Raw genomic sequence first — 26,233 nt, 5'->3', positions numbered from 1 at the left:
AGGGCTTTGACGTTCCCAGCCCCGCGCCCCACCCCGTGCGCTTTTACGTCACCTTTCACCGGTTCCACAACCTGTCCCCGATTCGCGCATGCGCCCTCCCCGAGGCCTCACCATCTGTTCCCATGGCAACGGGTTCTGCACCTACGCGGGTGATGCGCCTCTCCCTTCCAATTGCCTGGACCTCGGGTCTAGGCTGGTGTGAGGTCCAAGGGCGACCTCAAAGACTCCTCATCTGTCACCCCCACCTCCTCAAAGCCCAGTGCTGGTGCCTCATAATGACAATCGCAGGAACAGCTCACCTTGAATACTTAAACTGTTTGCCGGGCCCTGTACCGTGGACCGTCCTGGATCCTGGACTACAGCACCACCTGGGGTCAGACTGATGGTTGGAAGCTTACATCACGTCCGCTAGTGATTTGCCCTTGGGCAAGTTACTTCAATAGGCCTCAGCTTCCCCGTCTGTAAAATGAAGACAGTCAGTTCAGTTCAGTTCAGTCGCTCAGTCGTGTCCAACTCTTTGCGACCCCATGGACTGCAGCGCTCCAGGCCTCCCTGTCCATCGCCAACTCCCGGAGTTTATTCAAACTCATGTCCATTGAGTCGGTGATGCCATCCAAGCATCTCATCCTCTGTCATTCCCTTCTCTTCCTGCCTTCAATCTTTCCCAGCATCAGGGTCTTTTCCAATGAGTCGGCTCTTCGCATCAGGTGGCCAAAGTATTGGAGTTTCAACTTCAGCATCAGTCCTGCCAATGAATATTCAGGGCTGATTTCTTTTAGGATGGACTGGTTGGATCTCCTTGTAGTCCAAGGGCCTTGTGGGTTGTTGTGGAGATTAAATGAATATAGGGTTGTTGTGGGGATTAAATGAATATAAAGTGTCTACTGTCTCATTTTCCTCTTTCCTATCCATATCTCCACTCAGATCCCTCCCCTCAAATCTCATTCCTCACAACCCTGGATCTTAGACTCTCCTTCAAACATTAACCCTTTTCCTGAGACTCCTCAAAATCTCTGTGCCCCCAGCTCTGTAGATTTTTCTCATGCCCAGGACATTGTTTATTTATTCAACAGACATTTTCTCACTCCATCCTCCATCTCAGGCCTTGTGCTGGACACTGATGGAAATGAACTAGTCATGGTTTCTGTCCTCAAGGAGATCCTAGTCTCAGAGACAGACAGGGAAGTAAAGCCACACAATAGAGTAAGACAGTGTGGATTCCTGGGACAAGGAATTCCAGAGCGACGATTCCTCTGGAATTCAGAGGAAGGGTCCAGCCTTGTGACATCACAGAAGTCTTCCTGGTGGAGGTGGCTTTAAATAGGTGAGTCAACAAAGAAACTGATGTTTTCATACAATGGACTCTTATTCAGCAATAAAAGGAAATTATCTACCCACAAAAAGACACAGACATATTGCTAAGTGAAAGAAGTCAGTCTGAAAAAGACACATGCAGTATGATTCCAATGATATGGCATTCTGGAAAAGGAAGACTTATACAGAAGGTAAACAAAATACTGGTTGCCAGGAGTTGGTGAGGGATAAAATTGAATAGGTAAAGCATAATCTGGAAATTGGAAATGAATGGAGTCCATAAGAACAAAGACAAAAAGCACTGCACTCTAGTTGATGTGGTTTCCCATGGGAGTGTGGGCTAACAATTCTCAATGCTGGAATGAGAAGTTACAGGTAAGTTAGGAGGAGGAGGAGGAGGCTAGAATGATCCATGTGGTAATGTACTGGAGTTGGAGATACCAATAGGAACTCATGTTTAGCTTGATATAAATATAGTTGGTTACAAGCAGAAATATTAAAATTTTTTTATATTCACAAGTTAGTGTAAATATATATATATCCTCATTTATTAGCTTAGAGTGCCTAGAAGCAACTTAACATGCAGATCTTGGTTTCAAATACCATTCTCCAATAAAATGAAGCAGAGTTCCTTGGAGAAATGGCTGACTCTAGGACTGGGAGAGAAATATGCAAGATAATTCTGGAGCAGCTAGTAGTGCCTGAAAGTAAGAAAATGCTAAAACAAAACTCAAAACTCCCAAACTCAAGCCCCTACAGTGATGGGGGTATGTCAGTGGGGCACAGGAGCCAAATGAAAGAGCTCTCAATGGCCAAAGGTGGAGCACTTTGAGCAAGAAAATTAATAAAATAGTACTGGATTATAACTTGTATAAAATAAATATGAGTCCATATTTATATAAAAAAGAGTGAGCAAATAGATGAATGGGGAAGAGACAAATTGACCTTTAACAAGATTGTACGTAACAGAAGAAAGAAAATGAAATGAGTAATTTTATAGTACAGAAACCTGACAGAAACACTATTTCAAGCCAAGTGATCAAGGTCAAAATCAATAATGATGTCATGTTGATAGTATAGACCCTTCACATGTTGGGGTGAGAACCCCATTCTTTTTTAAATATTTATTTGGCTGTGCTGAGTCTTAGTTGCAGCATGTGGAATCTAGTTCCCTGACCAAGGCAGTTGGGCCCCCAGCCCCTGCACTGGGAGCTCAGAGTCTTAGCCACTGGACCACCAGGGAAGTCCCAAGAACCCCATTCTAACTGTGATAAAAACAAACAAATCCCAATTTAGGGACATTCTATAAAATACCTGATTGGTACTCCTTAAAACTGACAAGATAATTAAAAAAGAAAATTCTGTAAAACCATCACATCCAAGAGAACCCTAAAAAGACATGATTTCTAATGTAAATGGTGTCCTGGAAGGCACTCTGGAACAGAACAAGGGAAGAAGTGATGAAATCTGCATAAAATGTGGTCTTTAATAATAATGCGTCACTATTAGTTCATTGGGCTTCCCTAGTGGCACAGACCGTAAAGAATCTATGTGTAATGTGGGAGATCCACGTTCAATCCCTGGGTTGGGAAGAGCCCCTGGAGAAGGGAATAGCTACCCACTGCAGTATCCTGGCCTGGAGAATTCCACCGACCGTATAGTCAGTGGGGTCTCAAAGAGTCAGACACGACTGAGCGACTTTCAGTTTCACTTTCACCAGTGTTCTTGCCTTGCCTTGAGAATTCCATGGACAGAAGAGCCTGGCCGGCTACAGTCCATGGGGTCACAAAGCATCGGACACGCCTGAGTGACCTTCACTTCACTTTATTAATTCATGAGCAGTGACAGAGGTACCATCCTAATGTAAGATGTTACTAGGGTGTCGTGGTTCATTCTGTGTGTTGACCTGACTGGGTCACTGGGTGCCCAGGCCGCAGGTCCAACATTATTTTGGAGTGTCCTGAAGGAGCGTCTGAATGAGATGCATTGAATCTGAGGACTGTAAAGCGAATGGGTCTTCCCAGTGTGGGCTGAAGGTCTGAATGGAACAAAAAGGCTGAGTGAGGGGGGAGTTTTGCCTGCCTGACCTTTGAGCAGGGTCACCAGGCTTCTTTTGCTCTCAGACTGGAACTTCCAACATCGACTTTTCTGGTTTTCGGGCCTTCGGGCTCAGACTGGAACTATATCACCAGGTCTCCCACCGAGTCACTGGCTTGCTGACTGCAGATCTGGGGATGGCTCAGTGCCCATAACTGCCCGAGCCGATTCCTTAATAATAAATATCTTTACACATACACATCTCCTATTGGCTCTGTTTCTCTGGAGAGCCTTGACTAACACATGGGAGAAACTGGATGTGAGGAGCTCCCTGTCCTGTCTTCAATATAATTCTGTAAACCGGGAACTACTCTAAAATAAGTGTATTAATATCCTTATCAGGTGATGGCTGCCTGGCTGCATATGCATGCAAAAATTCACTGAGCTGTACATTCATTCATGTTACTGAATATACATTATACCCCAACTATTTAAAGTGAAACTGAGACTTCTCTGGTGGTGCAGAGGTTAAGAATCCGCCTTCCAATGCAAGGGACATAGGCTTGATCCCTGGTCGGGAGCAAAGATCCCACGCGCTGCAGGGCAGCTAAGCCTGAGCACTGCATCTTCTGAACCTGCAAGCTCTAGAGCCCATGCTCTGCAACAAGAGATGGCCCCACGTGCCCCTGCAAAGACCCAATGCAGCCAAAATTAAAAATAAATAAATACATAACGTGGACTTAATGTAAAGATCTCAACTGACAGCTTCTCTTGGAAAACCAGGAGATCCTGTAGCTCTAGCCTATTCCAACTGGCAGCAGTCAGTGGAGCTGGATGGCAGGTGCCCCCTTTAGGCGGGGGAGGGGTTCTTGGCTCCACATAGTTGCCGCCTGCTTATTGGCCCTTCTAGCCCTGGTCCCTGCTCCAGCTGTGTCTGCTTGGAACTTCTGGGCTAACAGCCTTTTTGGGGTGGGAGGGCATGTGGGGGAATTGGGGGAGCTGTGAGCACTGCTGATGCCAGCAGACACACGGCAGCCAATTAAAACCTCCCCACCAACAGTTCCCCTCCTTGGTTCCAACCACAGGGCCTGCCAAGGCCAGTGGGAGGCTGACCTTGAGCAGGGTCTGCTCTTCCCCTGGCCCATGTCCATCCTTCTCCTCAGGCCCTGCAGAGGGGACAGACTTCTTCTTGGGCAGCAATGCCATCTGTGCCTGCCAGTGGAGGGTAGGGGGAGGGAGGGTGGACCATGGCTCCCAGACAAGCTGCGACTCCCCCCTCATCCCCAAGCCTGCCAGACTGGCAGGAGAGATCACCTAATTGGGGATTAAGGATTAATTGTGATCTGCCAGGCAAGTGATGTTGAGGCTGCTGCAGCCAGCCCTGGCACCTCGGTGTTCAAGCTGTGGACTGAGCGAGGCACTGGTGGCTGCCTGCCTGCTCTGTCTCAAGGCCATCTTGTTGGCAGTAGAGACCAGGCACAGCACTGAAAGCTCCTCCCCCTTCTGGGCCTAGAGGTCAAGTTCATCCTTCCTCCCAGCAGGTGGGAATGGCGGCTGGTCATGCAGGGCTAGAAGAGGCCTCCTCCTGTCTGGGGTCGCCTCTGACCTGGAGGCACCCTTTCTGGTTGGCACTGTGACTCTATAGTCCCCAAGCCTGGCTGAAGTCCCCCTGATGCTTCTTCCTAACGTGTGTGACTGTATGCCAGTTCCTCATCCGCATGGAGCCTTCCAGCGCCAGGCACAGGGGCTGGATCAGCCCCGGGGGCAATGGGGGACCATGGCCAGTTTCTGGACAGAAGGGTGACAAAACACAAATGGAAGTTTAGGAAGAAAAATCTGGCATCACATGCTGCACGGCCGGGAGCAGGGAGAGGGCAGTGGAGATGGGAGAACGCCCGCACGTTGCTGAGACCTGGCCTCCCGGGTCCCTTGATATGGAAAATGAGGTTATGAAGACCACAGGAGGCTGGAGTGAGGAGGTGTGTCATTTGGTTTTCCTGGAAGGCAGACACCAAGATGAAGTTAGGAATGTGAAAAAGAGGAAGTGTCATGAAGAAGGATTGGACAGAGAGTCACTGATTCGAGGCTGAGCTGACCACACCTCGGCTAACCTAGAGGGGAGCTTGGACCAGAGACCACCTGCGTGCTTGGTCAGTGGCCGTGGGCTCCTGGGAAGAGCGAGGCGTGTGCCCACAGGCTGAGATATATCCTGAAGGGGCCTGTCAGCTTCCTCACTCCCCGGAGCCCACCAGCAAGCTTTTTCTTGCAGGGAGCTCTGAGCTGCGCCCCTCTAAGAGGAAATGGGAAGGAACTTGGGAGAAGCCCTTAGGCACGTGGTCCTCGGTGGTAACCCTTGATTCAGCAGGAGCCCTTCACAGAGTGAGGGGCCACCATGCACCCAGCTCTGGGAGAAGCAGGTTGGATTTACTCATCCAGGAACATTTCCCAATACTTGCTCTGGGCTGGCCGCAGGATCTAGGGAGGGCCCCTTACCCACCCAAAGTTCACAATGGAGAGGACTTCACTTTGGGGGATGCCTGCAGGATGCACAAGTGAGCAGTGGAAGCTGTGTCCTCAGCTCGAAGATGCTTTATTGTCAGAGAAACAGAGCTGGGCAAGGGGGCGTGGTGGAGCAGTGGGGTGGGGGTGTTGCAGGCAAGGGCTGTGCACACAGGCGAGGGAAGGGAGGAGAGGGCGAGGGGTTCCAGCTGGAGGTGGGGGGGCTCCAGGAACACACTGCCAGGCAGTGGCACTGGTCCCAAGTCCTGTCTGCTGCTTCCAGCTTCTGTGCAGGCTCAGCGAGACATCATTCGCACAAACTCTGCCAGGACAAAGCCAACATTTCAGTCTGCTCTCTGGACCTCGATCCCCCGGAGTGAGGCGAAGATACTGGCTTCGAGGTGGGAGGGAGTGTGGTCAAGGGCAGGACCTGCAAGGGGCTCCCCTGAATTTGGTGGAGAATAGGCCAGAAAGAGGGGCTTTGTCTTATGGGGGAAAAATAATCTTGTAACTGAACCTACTTTCCTCTTTGCTTTGGCTGCTAGGAAGCTCAGGAACACTTTCGGGCCTACCTTGGAGAATTTCTACACACTGACTTTCCTGGTGTGTGTTTAGTTGCTCAGTCGTGTCCAACTCTTTGCGACCCTATGAACTGTAACCCGCAGACTCCTCTGTCCATGGAATTCTCTAGGCAAGAATACTGGAGTGGGTAGCCATTGCCTTCTCCAGGGGATCTTCCTGACCCAGGGATTGAACCCTGGTCTCCTGCATTGCAGGCAGATTCTTTACCATCTGAGTCACCAAGGAAGCCCTGACTTTCCTTGAAAGTGAAAGTGAAAGTCGATCAGCTGTGTTCCACTCTTTGCAACCTCATGGACTATAGTCCATGAAATTCTCCAGGCCAGATTACTGGAATGGGTAGCCTTTCCCTTTCCAGGGGATTTTCCCAACCCAGGGATCGAACCCAGGTCTCCCGCATTGCCAGCGGATTCTTTACCAGCTGAGCCACAAGGGAAGCCCAAGAATACTGGAGTGGGTAGCCTTTCCCTTTTCCAGCAGATCTTCCTGACCCCAGGAATCAAACTGGGGTCTCCTGAATTGTTGGCAGATTCTTTACCAGCTGAGCTATGAGGGAAGACTTTACTTTCCTTGGTTTCCTTTTATTATTTAATCCTTGTTTTCCCTCTGATGGGAACAGGTAGGCTTCCTGGATCTAGATGCTGGCTCCATCCACTTCTTTTGCTAAGCACCCTCGCTTCCCTAAGAACCGACTTTCTCTTGCTTATGGGGTTCAGCGTGGCTTCCTCCTAGGTTCTCCTGACGGTTAGCCGGGAGAGGAGGTAGGTGTGCTTAGCACAGAGCCTGGCACACACACAGCGCTTGACGCTCTTCCTCTGTGAAAACTCGCGCAGGGTCCGCGGGGCTGAGCGTGGGGGAGCGGTGGGCGGTACCTTCGAAGTCCACCAGACCGTCCCCGTTGAGGTCAATGTCGCGGAGGATCTCGTCCACCTCCCGCTGGCTGAGCCGCTCTCCCAGCAGGGCCTTCAGGGCCGCCCGGAGCTCACCCAAGCTGATGCAGCCGTCCCCGTTGGTGTCGAACTGCGGCGACACCGGGTCACGGACCGAGTCATTCGTTCGCTCGGCCCCTCCCTCACCGCAGACACGCAGGTCCCGCCCCCGTCGGCCCCGGGGACCCCACCTCCCTGAAGGCATCCCGCAGCTCCCGGACACCGATCATGTCCGCGGTCTCCTCCAGCAGCTTGGGGCCCATCAGCTCCACAAAGTCGTCAAAGTCAACCTTCCCGCCACCTGGGGGCCACGCCCATAAGAGACCCGGAACCATCAGAGACCCCCGTCCAGCCCTGGCCTCCTCCGCCCTCCCCTCCTGGCCTCTCCCCGCCCCACTGAATGGGCCTTTCCCTCCCTCTGGGTCTCCTGGGGAGCGGGGGGGAGGGGGGGAGCTCGTCTGTGTCTCCTGCCGGCTTCCCTTAATTTTCCCGAAGAGCTCAGTTGGGCTCAAGTTCCCGGCTCCAGTGACCTGGCTGTGTGACCTTAACCAAGTCACAGGGACCTTTCAGAGACTGTGGCTGCGTGCTAAGTCGCTTCAGTTGTGTCCGACTCTTTGTGACCCCATGGACTGCAGCCCGCTAGTCTCCTCTGTCCATGGGATTTCCCGGACAAGAGTACTGGAGTGGATTGCTATTTCCTTCTCCAGAGGATCTTCCCAACCTAGGGTTTGAACCTGGGTCTCTTAAGTCTGCTCCATTGGCGGGCGGGTTCTTTACCACTAGCAGAGACTGTTACCTCATCTAAGAAGTGGGCATGATGGCCCTTGACCCACCCACCTCACGGGGGATGGTGAGATTCTCTGGAGGCAGAGAGCTTGCCGTGAGAATGACCAAAGTCTCGGGTTCTGGGAGCCAACCTGTGTAGACACCTCAGTTCCCTGGGCTGCCCAGCTGCCCTGACCGTGGTCATGGCCTCTGGAGAACTGGGGGTGGGACGGGTCTCAGGCACATACTGATTTGCTGGGAGATCTCGATGAGCTCCATCTCGGTGGGCATGTAGCCCAGCGTCCGCATGCAGGCCCCCAGCTCCCGGTAGCCGATGTAGCCGTCCCGGTCTCGGTCAAACTCCTGGAAGGCGGCCTGCAGCTCTGCCAGGCAGGGCGGGGTCAGTCCTTTCCGCATGTCCCCTGAGACCCCAGCCTGGATTAGACCTTCTCACCTTGGTCCAGTCACGTCCATGCTTTCTAAACAGCTGTTTCTCTTTGCTACCCCAGGGCCTTTGCACATGCTATTCCTTTCATTCACTCTGCAAATATTTAAGGGACATCTGCTCTGTGCCAAGAGCTGCTCTAGGTACTGGGGATGTGGCAGTGAAGAAAGGAAAAGATGAAAGCGAGAAAGAGAGAGGGAGGGGAAGAAAGAGAAAGGGAGAAAGAAAAGAAGGAAGGAAGAGAGGAAGGAGAGAAAGAAAGGAGAGAGTGAGGGAGGTGAGAAAGAGAGAGGGAAAAACAATCCTTGACCTCATGGAGCTCACATTCTGCAACATTCTTGGTCTTTATGCCACCTATTCAAGGAGGTCTTCCCTCTCAATTCAGTCCCCTCTCGCTCCTTTGATCACTTCCTTGAGAGCTCATAGCACCATTTGTACTTGCAACTGTTGATGTCTCTCTCCAGAGGACACAGGCAAGATCTATCTGGTTGGCCACATTTTCCAGTTCTCAGAACTGGGCCAGGCCCACAGTGGGCACCCAGGAAGTGTTCGCTGGGTGAATAAAAGGGGACCATGTCCCGCTGGGCAAATAGAACCAGGAAACTGACAGCTGGGGGTTCCCTCAACCCTGCCCTGCTCAGTCCGGTCCCCATCTTCCCGCTCGGATCCCCTGCAGCCTCCTTGCTCCTAGTTCCTCCTGGAGACTGCTCAGACCCCCACCCACTGCCCCCCACCCGGAAACTCTAGTTCTGTCCCCAATCCTTTACCTTCAATCTCCTCTGGCCGCAGCTCCCGGTCCTGAGGGAACACAGAGGGGTTAAGAATTCCCTGGACAACCCCCCAGGTACCTGCACCTCCTCTTTCTTGTTCTCTGGGGCCCCCCACTCAAGCCCCCACAACATGCAGGCACTCCTCTCCTCCCACCATTCCTGCTGATGGGCTGGGCATCTGGGCCCCCCTTCCCTGCCCCCTGTGCCCCTCTCCTGGAGCTCCATTAGCCAGAGGTGGAGCTGGGGTTGGACAGACCCTCGGGCTTGGCCATGGGGGCCTCAGTGTCACCACGTCTCTCTTGTTTTCTCTTGAGGGCCCTGTCCCCTCCCTGCCAGTCCCCTTGGTGGCTCCTGTCTCTGCTGTTTCTCTGAGTTGCTCTCTGCCCCGCTCTTCTCTCCTTCCTGGCCTGTTTCTCCAGGTCTCCCCTGTTTTGATCTTATGTCTGTTTCTCCATGCCTCTCTGTCCCCCACGTCCTTAGATCTGTGAGCCTTTGCTCTGAGATCCCCACTCAGTCCTCTCCCCCCACTCAAGGAGAGGCAAAACGTGGGGACAAGGGTTGGGGCCGGAGGCAGGCAGGTGGTGGCCGTACATACGAGCTGGGTGGCGGCGATGCTGGGCCGCAGGAAGATGCAGGCGGGCCCCACCACGCTGCTGAGCACGGAGTAGCCCTGGACGCCAGGCCCAGGGGCCCCCAGCTCCTCAGGACTGGGGCTGGGGCTGGGGCCCAGGCCATGGCGGGACCCCCCTGGGGGGAAGCCAGGCCACTGCCAGCGGTCCTGCAGCAGAGCCAGCTGTGAGCTGCGGCAGTGACCCCTCTCCACCCTCACTTGTCAGCCTCTCCCGTCATTTGAACCCAGCCCAGGACAGTGGAACCTCACCATCAACACTCTTGACTAGAAGGGTCCACTCCCTTACTGTTCAGTGGGGCAAACCAGGGCCCAGAAAAGGCAAAGCATGGGGCCATGATCACTCCAGAGGGCAGGGCAGCAGCAGGAAGGGAGCAGTTGGATGGGCAGCTGGGGGCCTGACGAGCTTGACAGGGGGAGACCCAGAGGTCTGCAGGAGCCAAGACCAGGATGGGTCAGAGTCTGGGGTCTGCCACGGAAGATCTTGGTCGACAGTGGTGGGCGTCAACCCCTCCATCCCCCTGCTGTGCCCACCTGAGATCCCAATCGGGCCCTGCCCACCCCATCGGATCCTTTCAGGGTCCAGCCCAGCCTCCCGGCCTTGGCTTCTCCCCCTTAACCCTCCTACCTTAGGCCCCCGGTGCCGGGGCCGCTTGGCACAGTTTCCCATGGGCCCTTGAACCATGCCAGGCCTGGAGTCCCAGGGGCAGCCAAGGGCTGGGCCTCAGAGGATGCTGTGGGCTCCCACCAGCCCCCAGCCGCTCCCAGTGAGAGTCTGGGATCACTGCAGGGGATTTTCTGAGGGTTTTGTGGGGAAGATCGTGGGCGGGTGGGCAGGCAGGGAGCCCAGGGCACAGGGGCTTGGGTCCTAATCCGGGATTATCTCTGAGCATCTCTGCTGAAGAGGGGGGCCACTCGGGGCGCAAGGCCCCCCCTGGAAGGCACAGCCTCCCCATGCTCACTCCTGAGGGTCTTGCAGACACACCCTTTCCAGCATCCTCTCCCCCCAGCCCAATCTGGAGAGATTTAATGTCTTCAGAAGCAGGGCCTGGACCTGGGAGGAGGAAGCCAGGTGCCTTGATTGCCAGGGTAGGCTGGGTCATCTCTCCCGGGAATGCTAGACCCAGGAAGCACCTGCCCCTCCCTGCTGGACCCCTGCTGTCACCTCAGAGCACCTGCCCAGCCTGCCTGCCCTCGGCACCCCTGCCTGGACCTGCCCCAGCCCTGCTACTTGGGCGAGAACCCAAGGACGGCTGACTCTGGGCTCTATGGGCTGGAAACAGGGCTCAGTGATGGCAGAGGTGGAGAGGGATGCCAGCCTCCCTCTGGGCAGCTGAGCAGCTGCTGGCCCATCCATCAATGTGCATGTCTGAGCTCTGCTCCCTGGGCTCAGCCCTGGGTTTGTCCTATAGGGCCCCGGCTAAGGCGTGGGGTCCCCGCTGTTCCCTCACGGTCCCCTCAGTTGAGGATGACCCCACACCCTGGCCCCCTTTACCTGCCCGTAGGCGGCCTGCACCTGAGCCTCCAGTTCCCGAAGGAGCACCCGCCGCCTGGTGGCTGCTGGGCTGGCAGGGGCCCGGCTAGGCCCTGGAGTGCCCTCGGAGGGGGTGGGGTCCCCCGTGGGGAGGCTGCCATCTGCCGGGCCCCGGGGAAGGGCCATGGAGACGAGCACTTGGTACCTCCTGCCGTCTGAAGGGCACCGGCCCACTCCACTTGCCCAGGGCCTGCAGGAGGGTGGCTTTGTGGGCAGCTGCGGGTGTGGTCCCCGCAGGGTCCCTGCTACTCTTCTTCCTGTTTCTGGCTCCAGGGGCTGGTGGGCCCCAGGCCTTCCAAGCACCCCGTCTTTTCTAGCTCCCCTGACCCCTCACACAGCCCCTCCCTGAAACCCTACCTTGCCACCCGCAGCGCTCGGGCTGCCACAGACCGTGCCCGGGGCTCGTTGCATCACAGTGGCCTCTCTGCCCCTCTCCCACATGCCCCTCCACCTCTCAGTCTGTGTTGCTCTCTGCCCCTCTCTGGCCCCTCTGCTCCAGGGGGTCTCTCTCTCTCTGTCTCACCTGCAGTTCTCGCTCTGCCCCCTGCTCCCTGCTGACATCTGCCCAGCTGTGTCCCAGTGGGTCCCTCTGCCCACTCGTACCCATCTCTTTGTGTTTCCTCCCTCTGTTGGGTGAGATTCTTTCCCACATCGGTCTGTCCCTCTTCCTGTTCTCTGTAGGATGCCCTCTCCCAGGATGGCTCCTGGACTCTGGAAAGACCATCCCCCTAAGCCCCATCCCAGATCTGCCCCTCTTTCCCTGACCCAGAGCCCTGGGGTATCTCTGCACTTGTCCACCTCCCCACTTCCGCCCACACCTCCCACCTAACCTGTGCTGACCTCCAACTTCCTGCTTCTCGGGGAGAAGGGTGGGGGTGAGCCAGGCAGCCCGCAGCGGCCTCTTGTGCGCCCCTCGCCCCAGGTTTTGCCCCCCAGCCCACTTACTGCCCAGCTGCTGGCTCCTCACCTCCCAGAATGAGGTCGGTTGTCCTGCCCCAGCCCTGCTCTGGGCCCCTCATGATTTATTCACCTGCCCCCCTCACCGGCCTTTGTCCAAGGGAACCAGATCCCACCAAGCACCTGCCACCTGAGCTGGTGGCGCTGGCCTCTCTTGGCCACAGCACGGCCATCCATTCATGTATTTCTTTTGCAAACATCCGAGGTCTGCTGGGATCCAGCCTCGGGCCAACAGGACAGACCCCGTCTGCTCTGAGGACCCTGGTTTCAGGCACATCTAATTCAGAAAAGGGCCAAGAGATAGTCTCCAAGTGCCCTGGGGCATGGACCCAGGCATCAGGAAGGCTTCATGGGGGAGATGGGTGGATGGGCAGCATTCTAGGTGTTGCCCACTGATGTTTACCTGGGCAAGTCCCAGGGTCCCCAGCAGGGACCAGCTGTGAACATGGGGTGTTCCAAGGTGCTGGAATCCAGCAGGGTCTGTGGGTGGAGGCCCTCAGGAGGGAGGCAGGGCTTATAACCCCTGCAAAAGGTGTAGGCTGCAAGAGGCAGGAAAAAACTCCTGGGGGACTCAATTTCAGCAAATGTTTGTGGACCCCCTCCTGGGTGCTGGCAACCAGTGTCTCCTGGGACCTCCCACCTGGCTTGCATCTTCAGCAAACCCAGAGCCACTGTGGAGGGCTGAGCACAGAGAAGGGCCTGACCGGCTGTCAGAGGAGGTGTGTGGGGACCTTGCTGCGATAGGGGCTGGGGAAGTGACCTGTGAGCCGAGACCAGAGGGATGAAGGGAGTGAGCGCATGAAGGGGGGCGGGTGGACTTGCAGGCAGAGGGAACGGCCTCCACAAAGCCCTGAATGAATCTGAGCAAAGGCCAGGGTTGAGAGGCAAGTGGATGCCGGCTGGTGGTCAAGGATGGCTTGTTGTGACCGTTCCCATTGACCATCTCAAGGCTCAGCTTCAGCATCCTTCAGACCCTCTGCACCCTGGTCACAGCTCCTCCCAGAGGCCTGGCATGCACAGCATCCCCAGCGGGACTGCAAACATCCCTCAGAGAGTTCTTCTGTTTTCTGCAGGGTCTTAGAACGGACCTGCAGACCTGGTATTCCGCCTGCATTTGCTGTGTGACCGCACACAAGGTATTTCACCTCTCTGAGTCTTACTTTCCTTATCTGGAAGGCAAGGGTTGGCCTAGTATTTGCCTCATGATGCCTTTGAGAAAATTAAATGAGAAAAGACCAATCAGGTTCCTGGCATATTGGAAGGGTTCAAAAAACTGTGGACGTCACACGAGATGAAAGAATCCATGTCCAAATAACCTTCTAAGAAGGTAGGAAGTGTTGAGAAATGTGTCCCAAAGTATAAGCCAAAGAAGTGGGGATGATCACTGCTCAGGGTATATGGGCTGGAAGCATTTTCAATGAAGGAGCAAAGCCTTCATGTCTGGCTCCAGTGTCCAAGATGACCAGGTGGATGAGTGGTGGACAAATGAATGGATGGATGGTTGGGTAGATAAGCGAGTAGTTGGATGGGTTGGTGGATGATTTAATGGGTTGATGTTTGAATGGTTGGTGGTGGGAAGGATGAACAATTGAGAAGATGGATAGACAAACATGGATGGAAGGATGAATGAATGGACAGGTGGATGTATAGTTGAGTAGATAGATGGGAAGTTGGATGAATGAATGGATGGACGGTTGGGTGACTGACTGCATGGAAGGATGGGTAGATGATTTGATGGGCTAATGGTTTCACAGATGGTTGGTTGGATGTGTAGATGGGTGGATGAAAAGATGGAGGGATAGACAAGTAGAGGATGATTGGGTAGGTAAATGAGTAGTGGCTGGATAAATGAGATGGTGGGTAAATGGACAAGTAGATGCTTTGATGGACTGCTGGTCTAATGTTTGGTTGCTGAATGGCTGAATAACTGGGTGAAAGTGAAAGTCGCTCAGTTGTGTCTGACTCTTTGCGACCCCACGGACTATACAGTCCGTGGAATTCTCCAGGCCAGAATACTGGAGTGGGTTCCTTTCCCTTCTCCAGAGGATCTTTCCAACCCAGGGATCGAACCCAGGTCTCCCACATTGTGGGTGGATACTTTACCAGCTGGGCCACAAGCGAAGCCCAAGAATACTGGAGTGGGTAGCTTATCCCTTCTCCAGCAGATCTTCCTGACCCAGGAATCAACCCGGGGTCTCCTGCATTGCAGGTGGATTCTTTACCAGCTGAATAACTAGGTAAATGGGTATATAGATGGACAGACAGGTAACTGGAGGCAGAGAGATGGCTGGGTAGATGGACTTGCTGGTGAAGGTCTTACATTCTTCATTCAGAGTTCATTAAGGTAAAGACCATATTTTACTTGTTTTAGTGTCTCCCCTGATGTCCAGTCCAATCATTGCTGAGACACACTAATCAATGTGTGAATAAAGACTTGTGCCTGGGGACTTCCCTGGTGGTCCAGTGGTTAAGGCTCTGCACTACCAATGCAAGGGGCGTAAGTTTGATTCCTGGTTGAGGAACTAAGATCCCACATTCTCCGCAGCACAGCCAAAAAAAAATAAAACCCAATAAGAATTTCTTAAATAAAAAAAAAAAGTCTTGCGTCTATCTCCTCCTACCCTGAGTTGAGTTGTGATTCCCCTAAAGGCAAAGATGATGTTTCCTTCTCTACCCTGTTCCCCACAAGCCAAACCCAGGCATGGCCCGTGGTAAGATATCACTTAAGATATACACACACTCACTAGGATAGCTACAGTGAAACAGACAAACAATAACAATCATTGGTGAGAATGTGGAGAAGTTGGAACCTTCATAGGCTTCTGCTGGGCTTATAAAATGGTGCAGCCACTTCAGAAAAGAGTTTGGCAGTTCCTCAAAATGAGTTACCACATGACTCAGCAACTTCACACTTAGGTATATACTTAAGGGAATTGATAAGTTCACACAAAACTTGTGTGTAGCACTGTTACAACTTTCATAAAGTGAAAGTTGCTCAGACGTGTCTGACTCTGCGACCCCATGGACTCTACAGGCTCTAGAATTCTCCAGGCCAGAATACTGGAGTGGGTAGCCTTTCCCTTCTCCAGGGTATCTTCCCAACCCAGGGATTGAACCCAGGTCTCCCACATTGCAGGCGGATTCTTTACCAGCTGAGCCACCAGGGAAGCCCAAGAATACTGGAGTAGGTAGCCTATGCCTTCTCCATTGGATCGTCCCACCCAGGAATCGAACCAGGGTCTTCAGCATTGCAGGCGGATTCTTTACCAACTGAGCTATCAGGGAAGGTGTTACTCATAACAGTCAAAAAATGAAGCAATCCAAATATCTATTAATACACAAATGAGTAAACAAAATGTGTATATCCAGACAATGGAATATTATTTGGCCATAGAAAGGAATGATGTCCTGACCCATCTTACAACATAGATGAAGCTTGAAGACATTATACTAACAGAAAGCAGCCAGACATGAAAGGCCAAATCGTGTACGATTCCATTTATATGAAATATCCTGAAGAGGCAAATCCATAGTGACAAAATATATTGTGTGCGTGTGTGTTAGTTGCTCAGTCATGTCCCACTCTTTGCTACTTTAGCCCACCATGATTCTCTGTCCATGAGATTCTCCAGGCAGGGATGGCAGGAGCGGGAATGAGGCGTGATAGCTAATGGGTCCAGGGTTTCTTTTCGGAGTGATGAAATTGCTCTGGAATTAGTGGTGATAATCACACAACACTGAACATACCAAAACCCACAGAACATACACTTTATAAGGGTGAATTTTGTGTAGCAATAAAGCTCTTACATATACTTTAAACCCCGCCAAAGACAGGGGCTGACATATACATGAACTGGAGGTGGGGGACGGACACAGGAAGCTGCATGCTCCATGCGACTGGGAAAGCTGTGCTCTGGGCCTCAGAGGAAGAGGCCCCAGGGTGGCCACAAAGCTAGACCACAGGCTGGGCCGGGGGAGCCAGAGGACTGTGGGTAAAAGCAGTCACCAGAACACTGCGGCCTGGTGCTAAGGCCTGCCCAGGGGGCCTGAGCAAGACGGCTAGGGTGTGAGCTGGCAGGAGGCCTGCGGGCTGGCAGAGTGTCTCCAAGCTCCCAGGTCTGTGATGCTTGTGGACAGAAGGAGCGCAGGCGTGTTCCAGGCCAGAGTGGGCAACTGAGTCTTTCTGAGCCTTGGTGTCCTCTTCTGCGTAATGGGAACACGACCCCCTTCCTCCCAGGCTGCGGTGGAGATGACAAGAAACCATCTATGCGAAAGCTCTTTGTAAGCTGCTAAGTGCTGGGCAGATGTTCCTGCAGCTGTGAGTCAGGGATAGATCCCAGCTCTGGGGCCACCTCCCCCACCCCCTCCCAGACCCAGACAGCCATGGGCTCCGTGAGGCTCAGGGATGCTCCTAATCTGGCTTGCCTGGTGTTTTCCCATGCTTGGGCTGGGTACTTCTGTACCTGGGGAAGGACAGCTTCCTCTTTCCGGTGGCTCTGATGGGAAAACCAGGCTCAGTCAGATGCCAGTTCCCAAGGAGAACCCCACCCACTGCCACCCCCAGCACCAGGAAGGGGCAGCCAGGAGAACCCGGCTGCGGGTGCAGATGGGCCCGTCGGGAGGCTGGTACAGGTCCCACCTGGAAAGACACAGCCCTCCCAGGCCCAGAAAGTCTTGCTCACTCCAGTCACCCTGTCTTTCCATTCACCCGTATCCCCGGGCTCAGCCTGTATGTGAAGAGTACAGAGCTCTTTGTTGCTTTTTAGTTGCTAACTCGTGTCTAACTCTTTGCAAACCCACGGACTGCAGCCCACCAGGCTCCTCTGTCCATGGGATTGCCTAGGCAAGGATGCTGGAGTGGGTTGCCATTTCCTTCTCCCGGGGATCTTCCCAGCCCTGGGATTGAATTCCTGTCTCCTGCGTTGGGAGGCGGATTCTTGACCACTAAGCCACCTGGGAAGCCCCTTTCAGAGCCCTTAGACGTAGTCAAATAACAAGGCTCAGCAGAAGAAAGTGAGGGTTGCAAGTGATGCACTGAAGCCAACCAGAGGTATTCACTCTCTGACCTTGGGAACACCCTCTGTGCTTCAGTTTCCTCCTCTGTAAACTGGGATCTGAACAGCACCAAGTCTCAGGGTTGTAATAGGTGTAAATTTCTCAGGGGCAGCCCTCAGTCCCTGAGGGTTTGCTATTATTATCAAGAAGAGAGGCTGCGGAAACGCGTGTTTATTGAAATAGCATTTATTCAAGCAAAAAGCATTTATGGAGCACCTACTGTGTGCCGGTGCTGGGGCGCTCAGTCCTGGCCCTCTGGGGGCCCTGAGGGGGCTGTGTTCCGGGGCGGTGAGGAGGCGGGTAGTGGTTGCCCGGTTCTGAGTGTGGGAGCTTCTTGTAAAACCGCTGCGCAGCAGGTAAGGTGCACGGCTGTGGAGAGCCGGTGGGCCCCTCCGGATCGTCTTCACCACACCCACACCTCGACCCAACCCAGATCCGCTCGGTGACTCGGCGGATTCCCGGGGTGGGGCGCCGGGGTGGAGCAGGACCTTAAATATAAGGCCTCCGGGTCCTCCCCACTTCCTGCCACACTTGAACTCCGCCGCCTCCAGTGAGTAGGGTCTGGACCGGGTAGGGGGAGGGGCCGGCCGAGCCACCCCCCTCTCCGGGCGGCCTGACCCCCGGGCTGCCAGCCCCTGGGGGGTCCTTCCTCCCGCATCGTCCGGTCTGTCTGACTATCCTAGTGCCGCCCTACACCATCGTCTACTTCCCGACCCGAGGTGCGGCCGCTGCTCCTTTGGGAGGGCGAAGGGCCCCCGGCAGGACGCGCGGTCTGGACAGCGCTCGAGGCGGAGGCGGGACCCCGGGGCGGCGGGGCGGGATTGTGGGCTGGGGTCCCGCCCCTGCGTCGTCTGTGGGGGCGGGGGGCCTGCGGGCGATGCGCTCTATTCCTCGGTCTCGGGTCCCTTCCTGGGGCGAAGTGGGCTGGGCCTCCAACCCTGTCCCCCTGGCCCAGACGCTGTGGGGGGCCGGGGGCTCCACTCTTTATCCGCAGCTCATCTTCTCAGCGGGCTCAGAATCTAGTCTGTGTCCTGTCTCCACATCCAGCTCCCATCCACTCCTGACTTCCCCAGGGGGCTGCTGCGAGGCTGGGGTCTCTGCCCGCCCCCACTGCCACGTCCTCCCCTCCCCCAGGGCGCTGCGAGGCCCTGCGCATGCTGCTGGCCGACCAGGACCAGAGCTGGAAGGAGGAGGTGGTCACCAAGGAGATCTGGCTGCAGGGCCCCCTCAAGGCCTCCTGCGTGAGTGACGGGCGCCCAGGCAGGGGGGCAGCACTTGAGTAGGGGGCAGCTGAGCCCAGTGTCCCTCACTGAGCTGTGCCCCACCCCTCCCAGCTGTACGGGCAGCTCCCCAAGTTCCAAGACGGAGACCTCACCCTGTACCAGTCCAGTGCCATCCTGCGACACCTGGGCCGCTCCTTTGGTGAGTCCGGAGGCTGAAGGCAGCCCAGTCCAGGAAAGCACCTGAAGGGTCCCACCCAGATGTCCTGGGATCCGGTCCTATGCCTGGGGGATAGGCCAGATGGCCCTAGAGGAAGGGGCAGGGCTTGGGTTAGGAGGGCTCTAGGTTACAGAGCTGGGATCTCCAGTCACCCTGGGGCAGGGGCCACATGGCTTGGGCTGGCAGCCCTCCTGGGTTCATCGCTTCCTGGGTGACAGCTCCGAGGTGGTCACTGGCCACCACACGGTGCATGCTGCTGTAGGCTAGAGTCACTGTGGATGTGGCCAGGACCTTCAAGGCTGGTCTGCTCCTGCCCTGGCCTCACCTGAATCTGGAAAGCCGGGGTACTCAATGAGCAGGCCTGTGGCCTTGTTTCAGGGGTGGCAGGAATGTGGCTTGGGGAGGTGACTGTCTCTTTTTCGGCTGGCTTGGGGGATGGGGGTGGGTACAGGAGGATGTGGGAAGGGGATCCCACATCATCGCGGACAACCAGGTGAGCGCTGGGTCCAGCCATTGGAGGTCCATTTCTCAGATGGGCAAACTGAGGCCCAGAGTGGGGCCGTGACTGACTCCCTGGAGTGAGAGCAGCCAGGCCCAGGCCTACCCTGACTTCTTCGAGACCCAGGGTGAGAGGACAGAGGCCTTTAGCGCAGCCTGCCTCTTGCTGTCCCGCCCCACGCAGTCCTGCACTCAAGAGGGACACACCAGTCTGCAGAGCCAAGTTCTGTCCAGGCCCCACGAGTGGGCACCCCTCAGGCCTAGGGAGGCGCCATCAGAGGCCTGGCCGGCCCTTGCAAGGGGACAGGCTGGAGGAGGGACTGGGGGTGGTTTGGGCTGGGAGTTCCCGAGTCCCAGGGAGCAGGGTATGGTCTCAAAGATGAGTGCATGGGCTTCTGCTGGGTATGTTCCTTGGGCTTGTGTAGATGGGAGTGGCAGAATTAGGCAGAGGGGATCCCCCAACACAGGGGACCTGGGTACCCAGACCTGAGGCCTTCAGGTTTGGGGAGAGAGGGGAGCAGTGAGCGGGCTGGACCCCAGCCTGGACAGAACGTGACCCTCTGCCCGGCCGCTGACCCAGGGCTCTACGGCACAGACGAGCGGGAGGCGGCGCTGGTGGACATGGTGAACGACGGCCTGGAGGACCTCCGCAGGCGCTGCAGCCACCTCATCCACCACAAGCGCGTGAGCCGTCTGGGCGGGCGCTCAGGGCTGGGGCAGGGAGGCTGCCCGGGGCCAGACCCACAGCAGACCGCAGCGGGCATCTCTTCCTTTCGCAGGAGGAGGACAAAGCCCAATATGTTCAGGAGCTGCCGGTGCACCTGAAGCCTTTCGAGACCCTGCTGTCCCAGAATCAGGGGGGCCAGGCCTTCATCGTGGGTGACCAGGTGAGCGCTGGATCCAGCCATCGGAGGTCCATTTCTCAGATGGGCAGACCGAGGCCCAGGGCGGGGCCGTGGCTGGCTCCCTGGAGCAGCCAGTGTTTTGCGCCCCCAGCCGCCTCCCCCCTCTCCTGATCCCATTCAAGCCCTCCCCCCCTGCCCTGCAGATCTCCTTCGCCGACTACAACCTGCTGGACCTGCTGCTCAATCACCAGGTGCTGGTCCCCGGCTGCCTGGACCCCTTCCCCCTGCTCTCGGCCTACGTGGCCTGCCTCAGCGCCCGGCCCAAGCTCAAGGCCTTCCTGGCCTCCCCGGAGCATCTGAACCGCCCCATCTTTGGAAGCCGCAAAATATGAGCCCAGCCTCCCCCGGGAGAGGGGCTGCCCTTGAGACGAATAAACACGGTGAGAGGAAAGCTGTGCTGTGGTCACTGAGGGACCCGGTGGCCTCTGGGGATCCCTGGCCCTTCCCAGACTGTCTCAGAGAGGATGGGGGCTGGGCTGGGCCTTGAAAAATCTTCAGGCCCTCAGAGCCGCCACAAAGATGAGTTCCAAGTCCAGAGAGGAAGATGAGATTCCAAACCTCCAAGATCCACCCTGGAGGGCTGCCTGCAGGAGGGGGTTGACCTCCTCAGGGCCGTGGTAACCTGCGAACCATCTCCATCTGCGAGAAGGGCCGCAGTGTAGGGGACGCACAGTTCCTGACAACTGTGTGATGAGTTCCATCACCCCAGGCAGGGTGGCTGGTCTCTGCACTCTCCAGTGCTGTGCACACGCGCCACTTGGAGTGACACACACACTCGAGTGTTTCACACACGTGTCCATGTTGCCCGTTCTCGTGTGTCACCCACGGTCACCTCCAGGCAGTGTGGCAGGTGGCCAGCAGGGCCCAGGTGTATGGCTGAAGACAGACCTGGGAGCTCTGGGCACGCCATGCTGCTTGGGGACCTGGGGGGGTGGTTAGTCAAGGTTCTCCTCCAGCTCCTGGGGCCTCCATCAGTGGCGCCACCCCCACCGTGGGAAAGCCCCACCACCTGCCCAGTCCCAGCCCAACTCTCTTTCCTGCAAGGCTGTGACCGCTGCTGCGTGGCATCCTTAGCCTGTCCCAGCCCTTCTGCTGCTCCTCGGACAGTGTGGAGGCAGAGAATTTCAGAAGGCCTGCATTCCCAACGCAGAGCTCTCCCAGCTCCTCCCTGCTCTCCAGGCAGAGTGCTCAGACTGATGAGCCTCCCGGGCGGGCATTCCTACATCCGAATTCTCTGGTCTCCAGAACATTCCCCACCCCCAGCCGCCTGGTTCACCCTTAGAGCTGCTCTCTGCTCTCCAGACAGCCCACCTCTCCTGTCCCTCCGTGCCTTTGTCCTGCTGATGACCCACTTCCCCACTGCCACCTCACCTCCCCCACTTTCCCTGCCACCCCCCACAGTCAGCCTTCACCCAGGTGCCCTGGGCACTTCTGCCTCTCCGCTCTGTGGGGTCTGGCCTGCCCAGTTGTCTCCCCTCCAGCCCTTCCTCTGTGAGGTCAGAGACCGGATCAAGTTCATTTCCGTCTTCCCTGGCCCCAGGGGAGGTGCTGCTGACTCACCTTTGTTGTTGCTCAGTCTTTGTTGTTGCTCAGTTGTGTCCGACTCTTTGCGACCCCATGGACTGCAGCACGCCAGGCTTCCCTGACCTTCACCATCTCCCAGTTGGCCCAAACTCATGTCCACTGAGTCGGTGATGCCATCCAACCATCTCATCCTCTGTCACCCCCTTCTCCCACCCTCAATCTTTCCCAGCATCAGGATCTTTTTCAGTGAGTTGATTCTTTTCATCAGGTGGCCAAAGTATTGGAGCTTCAGCTCCAGCATCAATCCCTCCAATGAATATTCAGGCTTGATTTCCTTTAGGATTGACTGGTTTGATCTCCTTGCTGTCTGAGGGACTCTCAAGAGTCTTCTCCAGCACCACAATTCGAAAACATCAATACCTGTGGTGGTTGTGGTTTAGTCACTAAGTCATGTCCAACTCTTTGCAACCCCATGGACTAGCCTGCCAGGCTCCCCTGTCCATGGGATTCTCCAGGCAAGAATACCGGAGTGGGTTGCCATTTCCTTTTCCAGAGGATCTTTTGAAACCAGGGAGTGAACCCAGGTCTCTTGCATTTCAGGCAGATTCTTTACCATCTGAGCCACCAGGGAAACCCATAACCTCCTTTAAGACATGCCACAACCTGGGCTCTCTGCTCCCAGAGCCTGTGCTTGTAACAACTCTCCCAGCTTGAACCACTATTTTCTATATCCTGGTCCAGGGTGACTGCAGTCACCAGGTGCCCTGCGAGCTGGTAACTCTGGTGACCCCTTCCCCACTCAATTATATGGAGACAGGAGCCCTAACAGGTTGGGCTTCCAGCCTTTCAGGGTCGAGGTGGAAGTGGAACTGGTTCCAGTTTAAAGGCTGGATCAGAAACTTCCCTGGTGGCACAGTGGACAAGAATTCATCTACGAATGAAGGGGACAAGGGTTCGATCCCTGGTCCGGGAAGACTCCACATTCTGAGGAGTAGCTATGCCTCTCTGCCATAACTACTGATGTCCGCACACCTAGAGTCCGTGCTCTGCAACAAGAGAAGCCACGGCAGTGATAAGCCTGTGCACTGCAGTGCGGTGTAGACCCCACCCTCGACAATTAGAGAAAGTCCGTGTGGAGCAACGAAGACTCAGCACAACCAAAATTAAATAAAGAGTTGCAGGGAAGAATACATGGGGTGGGGAGAACTGGAACATTTAAAGCCTGTTGATTGGATTTGCTCTCCAGCTGGGGAGGAGGGACAAGTGGTTACGGACTCAAAACGCCAGTCCTTGTGGGCGCTCCCAGTCAGTCCTCAACCAGCTGCAGTTGGGTCAGAAGAGGTGGAATAAAGGGGTTGATCCCAGTTCCTGCGAGGGTTTGCCCTTCGGTGGCAGCTCTGGGACTCGAGAGTCTCCCTCCCTGTGGTATTAGCCCAGGGAGGTTGGGGGTGAGGGGTTCAGGGAGTCACCCCAGACCTCAGAGGTAGAAGTGCAGCCTGCTATGGGGCCTTGAGTCCAGGTCTCAGCCTACGGGCCTTGCTTGGCCACCACTCCAGAAACTGCGGGAACGTTAGCTGAGTCCTTCCCAGGCTCGCCTCTGCCCTGTACCACCTTCTCCCGGCTCTGTCAAGGTCCCGGATGGCTCTAGCTTGGGCTCCATTCCCCACCTCCAGCCCACTCCCCCTGAGCCCACTTGGTGAGCCACCTGAAGACTCTCTTCCCAGCCCTGGAGGTTGGAACCCCTGGCTGCCTTTCCCCAGGTGTATACCCTCTCTGGGCCTGTTTCCTCTTCTGACATCACAAAAGGCCACAGTATTTATCAAGCACCTTCTGTGTGCCAGACACTTGGTGGCTCTTAAAACTTCCATTTTACAGATGAGAAAACTGAGGTCAGAGCTGGAATTTGCACCCAGGCAGACTGACGGCCTAGCCTACATTCTTTCCCAAAGAGCCCCAGAAAATGCTCTCAAACGTGCAGAGCAGGTGAAGAATCTAGTCTTCAACGGAGTGGTTATTTGCAATGTTAACGTTAGTGAAATGTTAAATATCCTAATCGCAATCAAGAGGGAGCCACAGGAATTTTAGAAGCCAGAGTACAGGTCACGTTGAATCGCTGGCCTGCTTTGCGGTTTGCTTTCATGGCTGAGAGGCTGGAAACCAGCTCTGCAAACATGTGGAGATGAAACCAGGGTGAGCACGAACAGCTGGGAGGCTCCTCTCATGACCCTGCGGAGACGTTTATCCCCAAGAACTGTTGAGTGTTTGTCCAGGAAGTGCTTTTGGCAGCAAAACTTGAACTCCAAATCTTCCTCTTGGAAGACTTTCCACCAGGGTGGGGGTGGGGAGCCTATACATCTCCAGATGGGATTTTCCACAAAGTCAGAAAAATAGCCCAGGATCCTAAGAGCTCTGGTTACTGTGCCTCCAACTTACTTGCCTGAGCCTTGATCTTAAGAGAAGCATCTAGGGAAGAAAATAAAACGAAGGCTTTTAGTTCACCCATTGGCTGATCCCCAGCTGGGTTCTGGCTCAAAAGTGTGTCAACCTTGAGAAAATGGTGGTTTCTCAAAGATTGGGGCTGTATGTTTAAGTCTCCAGCTAAACCTACTGATTAGGCCACATCTGGGGAAAGTTGGTGGCTCAGTGGTCAAGAACCCGCCTGCCAACGCAGGAGACGTGGGTTCCATTCCTGGGTCAGGAAAATCCCCTGGAGGAGGAAATAGCAACCGGCTCCAGTATTCTTGCCTGGAAAATCCCATGGACAGAGGAGCCTGGTAGGCTACAGTCTGTGGGGTCGCAAAGAGTCGGACACTACCTAGTGAGTAAACAACAATGAGAGTGGAAAGTTACCATTTTGAGAGTTTGAAGCAGTGGCTTTTTCCTCTTATGCCAAAAATAAGGCAACTGGGAACTGGGCTCATAAATCAGGCCCCGGGAGACTGAGATGCACGGCTGGCTCGGTTGCTCAGCTCTAACCTGGTAATGTCTGTGGGCTTCTCTTCCTCTGACTGCCAGCCCTCACCGTCTCCTGCTGGTACCAGGCTCTGCCCTCCAGACACATGTGACCCAAGCCCAGCGAGTCACCAAGCTCTAGGCCCGGGCACAGTGTGGTCCAAGGGCTGAGCCCTGGAAGGGAGCTGGGCCCATCCGAGTCCTCCCCTGACCCAGCCCGGGCAGTGCTGGCCAGGCACCAAGAGCTTCCTCTGCAACCAGAGCTTTCTTTTCTTCGCAAAAGTCTGTGAGGGGACTTCCCTGGTGGTCCAGGGGTTAAGAATCTGCCTTGCAATGCAGGCGACACGGGTTCAGTCCCTGGTCAGGGAACTAAGATCCCAAATGCCACTGGGCAACTAAGCCTGTGCACCCCAACTTCTGAGCCTGCCCGCCGCAGTGAAGGCCCAGCACAGCCCCTGCACAAAAAGAGTCAGTGAGGGGGTGACTTCAGAGCAGACTGTGGAGTTGGTTATAGCTGAGAGAGCTGAGCCCGTGTGTGTGTGTGTGTGTGTGTGTATGGATGTGTTTGTGTGAGACAGAGTTTTCAGCCATGATTCCAGTCCCCCAGAGGCTATGTCCTTCCTCTGATTTGTTCCTGTGACCTCATACATGCTTGTTTTTTGGAGATGAGCTTCTGTGATTTCAGCTGAAAGAGACTGTGACAATTTTCAAATATGTCCACAGATCCATTTTTCCCGTCAGAATTTGGTATCAATCTCCTGCCCCTTGGGTGTGGCTGGACTTAGTGACTTATTTCCAGCTCACAGGTATGGGAGAGATGGTGCAGGTTGTCCGGGACTAGGTCTAGAAGGTCTGTGGCTTGCTCCTGGCTCCCTCTCCCAGGTTGCCAGCCAACCATGAAGACACTCAAGCAGCCCTGGGGAGAGGTTCAGGTGACAAGGAGCGGAGGCTTCCTGCCAAGGCAGCACGAAGTCACCACCCATGTGAGCAAGCCATCTGGAGGGTCTCCTCCAGCCCCAGTTGAGCCTCGGATGGCTGCAGCCCCAGCTGCAATGTTGACTGAAACCTCATGAGAAACTGTGTTAACCACGTGTTTTAGTTTCTGTTTTGTTTTTTTTTTTGGCTTTGCTGGGTCTTAGCTGTGGCATGTGGGATCCAGCTCCCTGACTAGGGATCAAACCGTGGCCCCCTGCATTGGGAGTGTGGAGTGTTAGCCGCTGGACCACCAGGGAAGTCTGATTTTCTATATTCTGATGCTCTGACTTCTAGGGCCCGACTGACCCTGCAGGGTTAACTAATTCTCATTGGAAAAGACCCTGATGCCGGGAAAGATTGAAGGCAAAAGGAAAGAGGGCAGCAGAAGGTGAGATGGTTAGATAGTATCACTGACTCAATGGACGTG

The 26,233-nt window shown here is 55.2% G+C and overlaps 2 protein-coding genes across 9 annotated transcripts; one reads left to right on the top strand and one right to left on the bottom strand.

Moving 5' to 3' along the window:
• The first annotated feature begins 1,262 nt into the window (after window positions 1-1,262).
• On the top strand, window positions 1,263-20,746 carry LOC145522841 (glutathione S-transferase P-like). 6 transcript variants are annotated; one of them, XM_081531908.1, is made up of 7 exons: window positions 1,263-1,324; window positions 13,531-13,593; window positions 18,647-18,753; window positions 18,847-18,934; window positions 20,031-20,134; window positions 20,230-20,337; window positions 20,499-20,746. In XM_081531908.1, the coding sequence occupies exons 3-7, from the start codon at window positions 18,667-18,669 to the stop codon at window positions 20,685-20,687; spliced, it is 576 nt and encodes a 191-aa protein (XP_081388034.1). In that variant the 5' UTR covers window positions 1,263-1,324; window positions 13,531-13,593; window positions 18,647-18,666; the 3' UTR covers window positions 20,688-20,746. The 6 variants fall into 6 exon arrangements, with proteins under 6 accessions (XP_081388034.1, XP_081388038.1, XP_081388037.1 ...); XM_081531912.1 differs by having other exon boundaries at window positions 1,323-1,505; window positions 20,046-20,134; XM_081531911.1 differs by having other exon boundaries at window positions 1,323-1,505.
• On the bottom strand, window positions 6,147-11,863 carry CABP2 (calcium binding protein 2). Of its 3 annotated transcripts, XM_081531904.1 has the most exons (7): window positions 10,595-10,651; window positions 9,934-10,116; window positions 9,336-9,366; window positions 8,372-8,506; window positions 7,550-7,659; window positions 7,302-7,449; window positions 6,147-6,172 (listed from the first exon to the last, which is right to left on the bottom strand). In XM_081531904.1, exons 1-7 carry the CDS (start codon window positions 10,649-10,651, stop codon window positions 6,147-6,149), a joined length of 690 nt encoding a protein of 229 aa, XP_081388030.1. The 3 variants fall into 3 exon arrangements, with proteins under 3 accessions (XP_081388030.1, XP_081388031.1, XP_081388029.1); XM_081531905.1 differs by lacking the exon at window positions 9,934-10,116; XM_081531903.1 differs by lacking the exons at window positions 6,147-6,172; window positions 9,934-10,116; window positions 10,595-10,651 and adding an exon at window positions 11,462-11,863 and having other exon boundaries at window positions 7,000-7,449; window positions 8,372-8,545.
• Window positions 20,747-26,233: the final 5,487 nt, after the last annotated feature.

The sequence above is a fragment of the Giraffa tippelskirchi genome, chromosome 10 (genome assembly GCF_054371585.1).
Source record: "Giraffa tippelskirchi isolate mGirTip1 chromosome 10, T2T-mGirTip1v1.2.pri, whole genome shotgun sequence".
Lineage (NCBI taxonomy): Eukaryota > Metazoa > Chordata > Mammalia > Artiodactyla > Giraffidae > Giraffa > Giraffa tippelskirchi.
This window is presented reverse-complemented; position numbering and strand designations above follow the sequence as displayed.

What these genes read in the sequence shown, in the direction of transcription:
- CABP2 (XM_081531903.1), bottom strand. Translation starts at nt 11,626, where the DNA reads ATGGCCCTTCCCCGGGGCCCGGCAGATGGCAGCCTCCCCACGGGGGAC. An exon ending in TGCAGGCCGCCTACGGGCAG is followed by an intron (nt 9,367 to 11,461) that starts GTAAAGGGGGCC and finishes GTGTTCCCTCAG; the next exon opens with GACCGGGAGCTGCGGCCAGA. An exon ending in GCGGCCAGAGGAGATTGAAG is followed by an intron (nt 8,546 to 9,335) that starts GTAAAGGATTGG and finishes CTGGGGTCTCAG; the next exon opens with GGGACATGCGGAAAGGACTG.
- LOC145522841 (XM_081531907.1), top strand. An exon ending in CGTCTACTTCCCGACCCGAG is followed by an intron (nt 18,232 to 18,646) that starts GTGCGGCCGCTG and finishes CCCCTCCCCCAG; the next exon opens with GGCGCTGCGAGGCCCTGCGC. An exon ending in ACCTCATCCACCACAAGCGC is followed by an intron (nt 20,135 to 20,229) that starts GTGAGCCGTCTG and finishes TTCCTTTCGCAG; the next exon opens with GAGGAGGACAAAGCCCAATA.